General features: G+C 37.7%; 1 protein-coding gene across 1 annotated transcript; it reads left to right on the top strand.

Moving 5' to 3' along the window:
• Positions 1-5,633: 5,633 nt before the first annotated feature.
• Positions 5,634-14,001, top strand: LOC308697834 (calcium-dependent secretion activator 2-like). The gene is made up of 5 exons (XM_081377428.1): positions 5,634-5,772; positions 7,191-7,259; positions 9,281-9,425; positions 9,568-9,694; positions 12,241-14,001. Exons 2-5 carry the CDS (start codon positions 7,191-7,193, stop codon positions 12,512-12,514), a joined length of 615 nt encoding a protein of 204 aa, XP_081233554.1. The 5' UTR covers positions 5,634-5,772; the 3' UTR covers positions 12,515-14,001.
• Positions 14,002-15,373: the final 1,372 nt, after the last annotated feature.

The raw sequence follows: 15,373 nt of genomic DNA, 5'->3' as shown, positions 1-15,373 counted from the left end.
GGAAACAGGCGCAGAAGAGGAAGAACCTCGACCCGGCTTCCACTCCATCTGCTGATGTTGCACCCAAGCGGGCAGGTGGTCCAGCCGTCTCAACCCGAGCGGTCTACTCTTCTTCAGTTCAAAGCAACGACCCAGTGTTGTCGGCATAGTCCAACATTCAGCTTTCGCTCTCCGACACGAACTCCAGAATTCAGGCTCTGGAGTCCGGTTCAACTTCTAGGTCCTCGACAAATCTTCTCTTCTCCGGCCAGTCTTCTGAGAACTCCTCATCGGCCACGGCACGGCTGCCTGTGTTTACGCAGCAGCAGGATGATGACGTCATCAATTCCGTGACTATACCACGGAGAACGATGGGAAGTGCAGTTCCCGTGTCTACAGGCTCTCCATTCTTTCCGCCAGCGGCTGCGATTTCTCATCAGTTAAGAAGCCAAATCATCGCAGGTAATGATGTCAATCTTGTGAAAATATTGCTGTGCTCAGAAATGAGTGAGAAGCGTGTTGTTGATTGCGGCGACGTGTCTGTTATGCTTAAAGATAGCGATCCCCGGCTTTCAAAAATGTTAACACTAGCTGAATTTAATGTGGCATTTGGGGTTTTCAGAGATGTCATATGTGAAATCTATCCGTCTCGTAGAGCTGAGCTGGACACTTATTTAGCAATTATTTCTGATTTGGCTTTGACTTATGGAGGAACTCTCTTCTACGACTATCACAAATCCTTCTCTGCAAAAGCTGCTATGTTTATTCAACGTTTTAACCAGAGACTGGATGTCATGATAGAAACACGGAAGCAAATGCAAGTTAACTCTTTTCTTTATTGTACACAAGTTGATGATAGATAAGTCCAGAGCGAGAAACAGGATAGTGGCGCAGGGACTTCGATGGTCAGATGTGCCGTGATGAAAGGTGATGACGTGACGTGAGAATACCAGGGTGAACATCCACGGGGACACGAACAGGAACGAGGAGACACCGAGACTGGAACAAGACGAGATCACACACCGGGAACCACATACAACGATCTGACAAAGGAGATGAGAATTGAGTGAGTATATATAGGTGCTGAGATGAGCTGCAGCTGGTGACGGAGTGATGAACTTGATTGTTGATGAGTGCTGATCAGCCGGCACGCCCACACAATCAGCACGTAACATACAACAACAGAAACACGAGACAAGAAAGAGGCATAGGATTTATGAACCGTGACACTGGACTGGTCAGTAGTCGACTTAACCCTCATAAGCAGACATTTCACTGGTCATCAAGCTCTCTCCTGCTCAATTTGTGGCTCTCATTCTCACACTCTCAATCTATGCCCAAAATCTGTGTCTCCTCCACCTTCTAAGCCTGGCTTTCAAACTGTTGACTCTAAGGTAACACCATTTGCTACTCCATTGTGCTATAATTTTAATGAAAATGTTTGCAAGTTTTATAATTGTAAATATGTTCATGCTTGTAGTTACTGTGGGGACAGCCACCCAAAATCGGTGTGCCCAAGACGAACCCGCTTTATGAAAAAGGAGAAAAAGAAATAAAGCCATCAACCCCAATTAATGTTCCAAAGCTGGGACAGGCACTGAAAAATCATCCTAACCGCTGCTTCGTCAATTATTTATTAACGGGACTTGTTCAAGGTTTTTTTGCAGGATTATTATTGTTACCTAATCATTCTTTTTACTGTAATAATTTGCTTTCTGCTGTTAAGGAACCTGAAATTGTTGATTCTTTGTTGGAAAAGGAAGTTAAGAAAGGATTCATGATTGGGCCTTTTGATAAATCTCCTTTCTCAACTTGTCGTATTAATCCTATAGGGATTGCTACCCGAAAATATTCAGGGAAGAAGCACTTAATTATTGACTTGTCTGCCCCCCATAATGACGCTGCTCAAAGTATCAATAGTTTTATTCCTCTAGCTCCGTTTTCTCTGTTTTACGCAACTGTTGATGATGCAATTAAATTCATTAAAATAGCAGGTAGGGGTGCATGGCTCGCAAAGGCAGATATTTCAGATGCCTTCAAAGTCATGCCTTTACATCCATCGCAGTTGGATTTATTTGGCGTTAAATGGAGGGAAAAATTATATTTTTCGGTCAGGCTCACTTTCGGCTGTCGCAGTACTCCAAAAATATTTGATACTCTATCAGAGGCACTATGTTGGATTCTTCTTAATAACTGCAAATTACCGCACGTGCTCCATCTTTTAGACGATTTTTTGCTTGTGGATCATAAAAATGCAAAGCCAGAAAGATGCATTTCGGCGTTAAAACACACTTTCACCGAATTAGGTGTTCCCCTTTCGGAGGAAAAAACTTTAGGCCCTCTTAAAGTTATTGAGTTTTTAGGCATTACATTAAATTCTAACTTAATGCAAGCCTCGTTGCCCCTTGAGAAATTAAATCGCATTAGAGAAATCATGAGAAATGCTCAGATGTCAGTTTCTCTTCTAGGCCATCTTAATTTCGCGATGCGTATAATTCCACAAGGCAGGTCTTTTATTGCCAGACTCCTCGATCTATCCAAATCAGTTAAAGATCTTAAGGACATAGTTACCTTAGATGAAGGCTGCAGATCCGATCTTAGGTTCTGGTCTTTGCTCCTTGAAAATTGGAATGGCATTTCCTTTTTTCATTATGATGATCTTGAGTCTTCTGCAGCCCTTAAATTGTATACAGATGCTGCGCCTTCCGTCGGTTTTGGGGGGGGTTTTAATGGTCATTGGTTTGCTAGTAAATGGCCAAAGGAGCTGCTATCCGTGCCTGATAATAACATGTCCACCGCTCTGTTGGAATTATATCCCATAGTGATAGCTTGTATTCTGTGGGGCAAACAATGGTCTAGAAAACAAATTCTGTTTTTTTGTGACAATGAAGCAACTGTTAATATCATTAACAAAGGTCGCTCATCAGTTCCATTTATTAACAGATTCGTAAGGCGCCTTACTTGGTTATCGATCATGAATAACTTCATTTTTCGTGCTGCTCATATTCCAGGCTTAAACAATCAAATTGCTGATTCTCTTTCTCGATTTGAATTTCAGAAATTCCACCTCCTGTGCCCAGGTTCAGCGTCAGCCAGCTTGGTGTGCCCTCCTTTCAGCCAAACTGTGATAGATTAGACATGACCTTTCAATCTTATTTACATTCAGCAGCCAAGTACATGCGCAGTGGTTTAGCAACATCAACATTAAAAATGTACGACACTGCTTGGTCTCATTTTTGTTCTTTCTGTGCCACCTTCTCTGTAGATGTATTTCCTGTCAATGTTTCATATGTTAGTGCTTTTATAGTACACTGTTATGAGTCCCAAAAAATGCAGCCTTCATCCATCAAAAGCAAAATCGCCGGCATTCAGTTCCACCTGCGCTGCTTGGATCCATCCACCATCAGCTTGCTCGAAAATTCATCAATTCGTCTCCTGCTTAATGGACTCAAAAAAGAGAAACCAAAAGGCAATGATCATCGTCTCCCTCTCACACTTCCACTTCTTAAAAAATTAATATCACGTCTGAGAGAGGGATGTTTTGGGATTTATTCTGATATGATGTTAGAATCTGTATTGCTTACAGCTTTCTATGGCTTTCTCAGAGGTGGCGAGTTTTCAACACACACAGATTCCTTTAATCCGGCACATGACCTCACTATATCTGATGTTTAAATTTTTTCTCACCACTTCACCCTATTTCTAAAACACTCAAAAACCGATAGAAATAGAGAAGGATCTTTTGTTTATGTTTCTGAAACTAACTCTGCTTTTTGTCCTCTGTCATCTATGTTGGCTTATCTGAGGAGTCGTTCACAAGCTCGTCTGGATGATCCATTATTTACAAAGGAGGAGGGAAAGTCTATGTCTAGAGCTTGGTTTGCATCCCGTTTCCGCCTGCTTTGTGAATACTGTGGGCTTCCCCCAGAGCGTTATTCGGCTCATTCATTGCGCATAGGGGCTGCTACAACTGCAGCTTCCTCTACTCCCGTTTCTACCCTTAAAGCTATGGGAAGATGGTCTTCGGCAGCTTATGAACGGTACCTCCGGCCAGATACTCGAGCCATTCTTGAGGCTCAGAAAGCTATGAGTGATGCTTGTGATCTGTAGTTGAAATAAACATTGCTTCAATTACTAATGGGCTTATTTTTAATTTTACAGCCTTATTAGCTCTAGCTTCTTTCCTCTTGCTAGCTCCACGTGGATCTATTGGGTCATACTTTTCAACTAAATAAGATTGGCTTTTGAAACGCTCATTTAATCCTCTACTGGCTCTTCAATTAGCAAGAAGAGCCAGGGATGATTGCCTGGTATGGTCTGTTTGGGGGGATTTGTTTTTGCTGCTTTCCCAGTTAATGGGAGATGTCCCCAGAAGCTGCTGCTGTTCCCTGACTAGCTTTCATGGAGCTCATGAAACTGATGGGTAACTCAGAACAGAGCCATACCGCCAAATGTAACTTTAACAATAATGCAAATAAAATTTGAATATATTTGACAAATGTCTGCTATTTTTGACTCAAGTGGTCCTGTCTGAAATAATAATAATAATGATAATTATAACAAAAATAATAATAACAGTAGCAATAGTAGAGGTAACACTAATATTCATGATAATAATAGTAGGGGTAGTAGTAGTGGCAGTACTGTAATAATAATAATAATAATAATAATACCATATTTTAGGCCAGTCAATACAATTATTGTATATATATATTATTCTCTAGGCCTGGGGGCCACTCTACTACTGCCAGTTAGCACATCTAACAGACCTCCCCAACAAAAACACCTCCCTCAGATTCACCGATCCAACGTGGCCCCCACCTCATCACCACCATCAGTGACACCAACCCCAGCAGTTAAGCTTCTATGTTTCGCTGAGTCTTCCTCCGCAAAATATGCTATGGCACCATTACAGGCACCTCCAGACCAAGCTCACCTAGTCTGGTTGTGACCTGACATGACCAAAGTCCAAAAATTTGTAAATTTATTTATTTTTAATTTATTTTATTTTTTAAATAGGTGATCTATGGCTTGGACCCTAGCGTGCACTGGTTAGCTCCCTAGCCAGAGACAACAAGCTTTAAGGGTTAGTTCACCCAATAATGTAAATTCTTTCATCATTTACTCTCCTTCATGACGTTCCAAACCCATGAGACTTTGGTTAGACTTTGAAACACAAAATTAAGATATTTCTTTTAATGAAATCTAGGAGATTTCTGTCCCTCCATTAAAAGTCCAGGTAAACAAAACTTAAAAGATCCAAAAGCTTGAACATGTAGAACTGCACATGACCATTCGACAATTTCACAATACTCATTATTTTGAGTAGAGGATAATTGAATCTATTAGGTTTAATAACTTTCTGTGCTAAAAAGTTGTTGTTACTTAAGAAGAAAGTGTTTCAGGTTGAATAAGTTTGAATAAAGCAGAAGCTGATCAGGGTTGTCAAATCAGACACTTGTGTAATTTGATCTCTCACTCTTGGCATTGTTCAGTTCCTGAAGGCATGGAGATGAACAACATTGTTATGCTTCATGATTTGTTATGCGTCATGACATGCGTCATAACCTCAAGGGTTGGGCATTATAGCCTGTCTGATACAGGTCTATTGGTCGAGTGGTTTATTTGTAGGCCAGCATAGAGTCTCTCCATCTAAGAGAAAGTAGTGGTGGCTCCTGCTCCGGGAAGTTTGAACTGATCTTTTCCTCATTTCTCTTTTTCTGACTCCTGGTTTCCATTACAGAGTTCTTCACCAGAAGACTCTCAGCTGATTCTACCGAAACGGATTTCTCTGTAAGTATTTAAACTGATGTTCACGTTCACTGCTTCATCATGCGCTTGATGTTACTTTTATGCTATTTATACTATTTAGCCTGATTAAACAGCACTAACAAAACATAACTAAGGAAGCATCGAAATGCAAGAATGATACTGATTATATTACATTCAGTGTAAATGGCTATTGATAATGGATAATGTGTTATTAACAAGGCTGTGACCGTAAAGGCTTGCACAGCCTATCTGTGTGTGACAGACTCTCGTGAAGAAATCAAAACTAATGAGTGCAGTTTTTATATTTATGATTTATGACATATGATTTAGTTAAGAAACCAAGAGTGCAATAGTCAAAGACGAATTATAGAAGTTTAAGTTTACTGTGAAGCAAACATACACATTTTACACAAGATATATATTCTACAAAATAATTCCTCTCTAAAATTGCTAGAAAGTCAAAGCCATGTGTCTAACCAAGTTGTGTTCCAAACGTGAAGTTTATATTCTGGACTGTTGAATGACCTGCCGAACTCAACCTGAGTCTTTAGAAACTTACAGGCAAACCCATGCAATAACATGTTTTATTTAATTTTATGTTTAATAAATTGATTTTTTTTTTTTCCATGCAGTATTTTCGGTTAAAATAGAGACTAGGCTTTCAGAAAAAAAAAAAAAATCAATTTATTAAACATAAAATTAAATAAAACATGTGATTGCATGGGTTTACCACTAGATGCCTGTATAGCTCTAAATGGAGATGTTTGTGAATTCTAGTTGTTTTTGGACCAAATTACTTACTTTTAAGATGCGGATTGAATGTTTGTTTTTTTAGAAATTCTCAAATTATACTTTTTGCCAAGGTTTATAACATTTTATTAATTATTATTTTAATAATTTAATAATTATTATATTAATTATATATACATATATTAATTATAATTATTAATTATGTTATGTTTTTCTCTCTTGATGTTTTAGAGTTTCACCCCTTCATTGCTGAGCACTTTTTTTCTGCATCTTGGCTGATTTGTAGAGAATTTTTGTGTTTTTGTCAATTTCCCATTCATTTTTGACCGAAGACCAAAATCGTGACTCATTTTTTTACGACCACTTAGCATGCTCGGATCATGAACTCAATTTTTTTGTGTGTTCACATACCTAATGCCATAAAAGTCACCAAGTTTCGTAACATTCTGATGAAGCTGTGATTTTTAAACATTCAAAACAGAAAATTATTCGGTCAGAAGTGACCGAGGACCATCGGAGGGTTAAAGTGTAAGCCACATTATTCACTGTGCAATAATTAAACATGCGTATAAAAACATTTAAACTTGTATTTGTTAATCAGTGATTCAGCAATCGATACAGAGGAACAGTTTATCTATTGTTGTGTGAGACTTGTCTAATGTGTTTTAAATGTTTCTACTTTTCTTCAGATGAAAGACGTTCAGGCGGAGGGTGTGGATGATGATTTAACTATAATGGACCGTGCTTCTTCCCTAGCGGTGAGTTACAGCTTTGATCTCTGTGAATTAATCTTTCTTTGTAGAATCAAAGTCCAAATTAACTTTTGCTTCACTGCAAGACATTAAGACTTTATATCTTCAGTCCTTTTGATTCTTCTCCAGTAAATGTATCTTGATTTAAGAATGTTGAGATATTTGTGCTGAAATACAAGAAGAACATCAGACATCTAAACATTAATAACTGCAAACTAAACTAAACACAATATTAATACTAAAGTGCAACAGAAGATAGTAAGATATTCTAATGGTGGCCAATAGAGACACATAACAGCAATAAAACATCAGAATAAACATAAAAAATAATATAGAAATATACAGAAATACAGGAAAATCAGCATTGCATTACAAAGTAAAAATATAAAATAACACATTAAATTTACTGTTACCTCATTAACCGAAGCAAAGAAACGATAATGAATTTAGAATCCGTTCAGATATTGAGTTACTGTACTTCTATACATATAAATGTTTAAATAACTTTAGACCAAAGCATTGTCACCCATCTCAAACTTCACAGGCTATAATTAACCAATAATGTTACATTAAATATAGTAACTAAGTGTCATTTTACAGTGATATAAAACCGCTGTTGTGTTTGCTGAGAGTATATAGGCTCAAATGCTTTGATATTTTCTGACTTTTATTGGAAATTTGGTTCTCGAATGAGTTTTTTCCTGCATAAAGCGGCATAACTTTCTTCCTCTGATCATCTCTGGCAGTAAAAGCCCATTACAGGAGTGTTAATTGTTGCAGACAATGTATGATTTTTTAGTTTTTCTAAAACCTGTAGCTGTAGTTTGCCCTTTTTTGTCACTTAATATTCAATAATATTACTGATCTCCTGCATTGCCACGATCACCGTTTTCGGCTGTATAGATAAATGAACTACAGTAAATAGATAACTAATGATTTTGTACAATGGAAATAAAAGCTTTAGTGTAAGTTCAGCCAGGAAGACTAAATTGTTACGTCATTTATTACCTAATCATCTATCCAATCGTGTCCTAATACTTCTAGTATAAAAGATCGGTACTTACACATGTCTGAGTTAAAAAATATAAATACAAAAACATTTTCCTCATAATTTGATGGTTTAAGCAAACGTGTAGGGTAATTAAACCTCCGCACATGACTTTTGTCCACTACTGTGTGTGTGGTGTGGTCAGTGCCACAATGGCTCTGTTCAAGAGCCGGCTCTCTGTGGACTGAAGGGCCGAGTCTTCACCGCTGCATTCTTACAGTCACCAACAATATAATTATTACTTTCATTTCATTTCATTGCTGTAAAATGTCTTAAAGGTAGGTTATAAAAAGAATACCTTGATGATTAAACTTTTTTATCGTTTGATCAACTCCGTCATCATTTAACTCCAATACATCATATTTTCATTGAAAAGTGTGTGTCTCCTCCTCTCTCCTCCATCTTGTTACTCCTAACTAGGACAGGAGACCTCTCCAGCTCTCTTACATCATGTATAACATGTAACACAGTTGACCATACGTCAACATACGACGAAAAGGGTACCCCCAAAACGTCCATGTGTGACGATTCGGGTTATGGGTAGGTTTAGGTATGTGTTAGGGTACCGCTAGGAGGCGCTGCTGGTGCGCTTATGTCTGCGTCTCATATTGACGTTTTGGGGGTACCCTTTTCGTCGTATGTTGATGTATGGTCAAGACCCGTCGGTATGTGACGTTTTGGGGTGAGACTGGGCTGGTACGAGCTGAGATCTAGTCTTGGCACTTAGAGAACCCTTATGAATCACGCTTATTCTTAAGTCTAGGATTAGAGTAAAATTACATCAATCTTAAAATTTTGACAGAATTAAGACTAATGTTACACATACGGCCCCAGATAACTCTGAACACACGTGGAATATCATATGGCAGACCCTTAACCAGCTTACAATCTTTCTCTGGCCTGAGATTACGTTATACACTTGTGGTTTCTAATTTTCTGCTTCTTTCTCCATTATTTCTTCCTTTGCTGGACTATCAAGGCCTTTGCAGACCTGAAGATGGAGCACACTAAGAACCTCCTGTCGCTCTACGCTGCTGAAATGGATGAGGCTCTTGAGATCCAGTCTCCTGAGTTCTTGGACAGTTTCCCGCTCTTTCAACCTATATATGATTTCCTGACTGACTGTAAGCTCTTCTTCTATCACTTGGTTAAGAGTTCTGAATGTAAAAGTGTCATAACTCTGGATAAAATAGCTATTGTAATGTAAAAGTTGGGTATGTTGCTCTCAAAATTGTCATAACCTGGTATTTTCTCCTGTTTTTACAGATCACCTGTGTGATGGAAAGTGTCAGAAACATCTGCAGGACGTGTGGATAAGTGGACGTGTGGATCTCGGTCTGATCACTCAGTCCGCTCACAGGGGTTTAGAGCCGGAGTCGTGGGATCCTGTAAAGTAAGACACCACTTTCTCAACAGTGTGCGGTGACTGGGAGCCAGGGCCTTTTAGGACTAAACCAACACCAAAATAATAAAAAATCATAACTACATGAGATAGCAGGTGCAGGCATATCCTCATCCTCTGACGGATATTGTTCTCTGAGAAATAAATGCAGGTAATTGAATGAAACCCTTTAGAATCCAGTTAGATCTTCTCAGGTAAAATCTAAAACCAGTTTGTTTACGCCATTGAAACCATTATAATTAAAATGTTCTAAGTAGAGTGACCTTAACCATGCCTTACATGAGAAAGCTGCCAAAACAAACGTTTAATTTATGTCATCTTTAAAAGAGTTATACTGGACCGGTAACACAGATACAGAGCTCGACATTAAGGGTTAGTTCACCCAAACATGTAGATTTCTGTCATTAATTACTCGCCCTCATGTCGTTTCAAACCTGTAAGACCTTCATTCATCTTCAGAATACAAATTAAGATATTTTAGATGAAATCCGGGAGCTTTCTGATCACCCATAAACACCGACGTCAACTGTCGAGCTCCAGAAAGGGTTTAGACTACAGTGGTTCAGCCTTAATGTTATGAAGCGACGAGAATAATTCTGTGCACAAAAACTAAAAACGACAGATTCTTCTCTTCCGTGTCGGTCTGTTCACGTGAGCACCACGACACACGCGTGAGCCGGCGCGCTGACACAGAACACAGAAGCGCTGGACTGTGGTTACTATGGGAAAAGCATCAGAGACTGACACGAAAGAGAAGAAATTGGTGAATAAAGTTTTCTTTTTCTTTTTCTTTTTTCGCACAAAAAGTATTGCTTGTCTGCTTGAAGGACCTGTTTGGTCACTAACAACAAATGAGATTATTGAACCTGTAATAAGAATTTATAATAGAGCTCATAAGATCCATGTCAGGCTTCCAGGCTGGACTCACCACTGTACTGCACTATCTTTGTGTAATGCCTTGACATTTCAGAACTATAAAATAAGCCATGGGATAAACTTGTTTTATCAAATCTCAAATGGACACACTGTAACTGCTCTAAACGAATTGGTTCCGAAACTTAGCTCAAGGTCTGAGCGCACTACGAGATCTTTTACAAATGGACTCTTGCCTTTACCGGCTTTTAGAAACTGTTATGGACAGAGATCTTTTTTTTCATGTGCTCACTAAAACCTGGAATGAGATCCCACAGCACATCAGAACTATCACATCAAGAAGACTATTTAAAATAACATTTGCTCGCCATTTAATGGACAGGTATAGCTGTGACCATTGAGACGGCTCTATAGCCCCTCTTGTTGTCCAATATCTTGGTTTGTGTGTCTGTTGTTGTCTCTAGCTGTTTAGTGTGTGAACTTTGTTGTGTATGTGGTTTATATGTTCTGCAGAGCAGGAACCTGCTGAAAATCAGTTTTATACTGAGCCAGGCCCGATTGTCCTTAATCTTTTCCTGTTTTAAAAATATAAATAAATAAATAAATAAAGGACAAAGAGAATACCGGACTAATAGCCTGATTACATTTCAGTAAGAAGAAATAACTAATGAAGCACCAAAATGTGAGAATGATTCTGACTGAGTTACATTCAGTGTAAACAGCGGCTGATGATAGATAATATCCTGATGGGAACAAGGTTGCCCCAGTTGAGGCTGTTTGAGAGACTCAGAACAAATGAGTGCAGTTTTTATAATCATTACAAATGATTTAGTTCAGAAACATCACACGACCAAGAGTGCAATAGATCATAGATCACAGCAACACTCGCCGCGGTTCATCATCGAATGATTCAGCGCTTTAAACGAATCAGTTGAGTCAAGAAGACCGCCACCTACTGGTGCTTTAAAAGCATCATGGCATTTATTTGTGTAATAAAAAAATAATAAAAGAAAACATTAAAATGAACATTAAAAGTTTAATTTAAACTCCGGTAAATGTTAACATTGAGCTCATTTTTTTGTAAATTTGGAGTGCTGTCAATACAGAGAACAACGACAAAAATCGGTGTTGCCTACACCGTGTTGTCCTCTTAAACACAGGTATGTGCGCTGGCTGAATAAACATCATTTTTATTCATATCTTTCACATCTACTGCAGTCAGATTCACTCGTGTTCACTCTGAAGGAATCACTCACATGACTTGTGCTCTTGTAATGACACATCAAGGATGTTAAGAGGCTAAAAGCAGGTTTAGTACTTGCCCCATTGAAGTCAACAGGGTGCACATTTTAAAAAGAGGATAACACGGTGTAGGCAACACCAATTTCTGTCGTTGTTCTCTGTATTGACAGCACTCCAAATGTACAAAAAAATGAGCTCAATGTTAAAACTGACCGGAGTTCTCCTTTAATCTCATAACATTAACAGCGACCACAATATCACTTCACTGTCACACTGTTTGCGGTAACTTACTGACCGCACGATTAACTGCTCTTTACACTATCTTAACCGTACATGTGTTGCTCTTACCGCAGTATAATACCCTTACTGTAACTTCGTTTTACTGTACTCATTTACTGTAATTTACTGTGATCCTCTTCTAGTGGAGCATGTTTCCTCAGTTTGATGGCGTTGAAGGAGAAGTGGAACAACAGAGATGACAACGGCCTCATCAAAGTGAACAAGAATGACACATTTGTTGTAAATATAATTCAACTAATGTATTCTTATTATTCTTTTTATGATCATTTTTATGCTCTGCCTATACATTTATTTTTTCCTGAAAATCAAGCAATGTCTTCTAAGATTTCAAGGTATATAAGGTGGTTTAATATAAAAAAAAAAATGCTGACTCTAATCAGTATAGTTTTGCAGTGATTGAGCATAAAAATGGACCTGATACTGTAATCGGACCGTATTATCCAGTTAAAGAACCTCCTGTTATGGTTCACAGTGAAGTGCAATGTATTAATGAAATAAAGAGGCAGATTAAAGGAAGGGAGAAAAATATAAAATCTATACTTATATTTACACACTTTTGTCCGTGTGTAAAAAATAAAGGTTGTGATTCTTGTATGAGTCAGTTAGCTTGTTTCTCTGAGGAAATGTATAATCATCAAATAGAGGTTTACACTTACTTCCAGGACTTTTATGCAATGGGCAATATAGATAACCAGCTGGATCTGAAAGATCCTAAGATTATTGCTAAATTTAAGTGGTTAAAAGAAAGGTTGATTGAACAACACCGTAGATCAAAATTTTCATGTTTCCCCACAAAAAAAAAACAATGCATAAAACATTCAAAAACTTTTAAAGAACATTTTAAAAAACAAATGCGTGCCCTTAATTTACTGGAACGGAAAGACATAAGCTTCATTCTAAAATTTGATATTACATTTCCCAGTACTGACATGACATCAGATGAGCACAAGAACTGTGGAAAACAACAGGCAGATAAACTGAAAATACATGTGAGAAAACATTATAGCGAGAATATTAGTGATAAAGTTTATTCGTGTTTTCATTCTGTGTGGTGTAAACTAGTTGATGAAAGCTTTATACATAAGAAGTTCCCTGATTACTTTAACAGTTTTGCTGGTAAATTAGCTTATGATTATGAAAAAGCCAATTCAAAACATTTTAATCTGGAAAGGGTTAGGGTTAAGTCACTGATTAATTTGTTGTGGGATTTTTTTTGTTCAGTCTTTTTCTGACGGAAATAGAATTATCATCAACTCAAGAGCTTTAAATTAATAACATCATTATATGTTAGTGTTACGTCCTTAGGGACGTTTATAGTGTTGTCGGTGTGTTTTTGTGTTTCTCCTTTTGGTCTCTTGTCTCTCTCTCTCTCTTTCACTTTTGAGGATAGAGACCTTTTGTTTGGTTCTGTCTTATGATGTGTTTGTTTTTCTTTTTGCTTGATATAGTTTTAAGTGTGTAGTGTCATGTAAATTGTGCCTTGTTTTTGGTTGCTTATTTGTGAGCTATGAGAGAGTTAAACAGCTTTGCAATAGCTGGGTTACGCAGAAGGCAGGAGAGGGGAAGACCGTCTCGTGACATACATTTGCACACTTAGCTAAATGTCTGTATATATACACTAGGTTAGGGATTCGTGCCACCCTCTGTAGTTTTGTTATTAGTTAGAGTAGTTTAGTTACGACGTCTCGGACGTTGAAGACTTTTTCTTTGACTTTCTTTTTTCTAGTTTAGGATTAGAGGTGAATGGTTTAGTTAGTCCCTTTTTGATTATGTTATTTTTGTTTGTTTGGCACAATCCTGTTTTCCCTTTTTGCTCCTTCTGTTTTTGTTTTGTTCCTATGTAAAATATTACTTTATATTTTATTAAATCAGTCTTTATTTGATTTTGTCGTGTCTCTCTCGTTCTCATTCCATTTAGTGATCAATGGTGACTTGGTTTTATGTTCCCCTTCTAACGTACCTAGACGGTAAAGAGCCAAAGAAGGGTCGTAACAGTTAGTAATGCTAGTAAAGACCACATAAACTTCATTATATCATATGTCGTAATATAAAAATCAAGATCTCCTACAAGTACTTTTCTGTAATCATACCCTGAATGTTGTGGGCATGTGTATTAAATGTGGGTTAACGACTGACACAACTGAATGTTTAGGCATGACATTTCTGACACAAGCCCTTGTTGCACAACAGTAACAAAATACATCAAATTGGAAATAAGTTTAACATCCAATCACATTAATGTTAATAAATAAATCAGACGACACACAGAGAATGTAGTGATGAGATATCCCCGCAGTCATGGTCTTGACTGGACTCGAGTCCTCTTAGTCCGAGACCTTCAGAAACGTGTGTATATGGCGATACGGTGTAGAAGAACTCACACACAGACACCAATCTGAAGGATTAAACAGTTTTAATGTCTGATGAAATCGGCATCACTCTCTCAATTCAGCTGCAGAAGTCAAGTCATCTTCATTTATATAGCGCTTCTAACAGTGTAGATTGTTCCAAAGCGGCTTTCCAGAGATACAAGGATAGTTTAAAGTAACCGAGATTGTTTTGGCTTTATAGCAGTTCTTGAATAAAGTTATTTTCCAGCTAAAGTTAGTTTGGAGAACAGAGAAATACACCAAACTACAGAATAACAGAACTGATTTACAGATTATACCAGGATTAAAGCGAGTGAATCTATTAATAATGTCTGAATTTTTACGTTCAGTTTGTCATGAAATGTATAATGTAAATAAATAGCTGAAGCTGTTTCTGTTGAATGTAAAATCTATAAATAATCACTTGTATAATAATTGTGATGAACTGCTCTGAGACACGAAGGTTGAGGATCCAAATGCAGCTTTAATGAAAGGGTAATCCACAATCGTAGTTGAAAACAGGCAAAAGGTCATAAACACCTGGTAAACAGTCCAAACAAAAACAGAGGAAACCAAGAAAGACAAAGAATAAAAGAACCAAGATCCAGGAAAGAGGAGATGCAGAACTGCAGTGTTACTCTAGACTTCACCATGATATAATATAATAGTCTGATGTGGAGCGCCCTCTAGTGGCTCCCAAGGGCTCTCCAGCTAGTGATCATAACAATCATATTACAATTTAATAAAATAATGCTTTACAATAAGGTCTTAGTTGTTAATATTCACTATTGCATTAGTTGCCATGAACTAACAGTGAACAAAATATTTTACAGCATTAATATTTGTTAATAAACAACTGTTTGTTCATGTTCACAGTGCATTACCT

The sequence above is a fragment of the Scardinius erythrophthalmus genome (genome assembly GCF_964197995.2).
Source record: "Scardinius erythrophthalmus genome assembly, chromosome: 10".
Classification (NCBI taxonomy): Eukaryota; Metazoa; Chordata; class Actinopteri; order Cypriniformes; family Leuciscidae; genus Scardinius; species Scardinius erythrophthalmus.
This window is presented reverse-complemented; position numbering and strand designations above follow the sequence as displayed.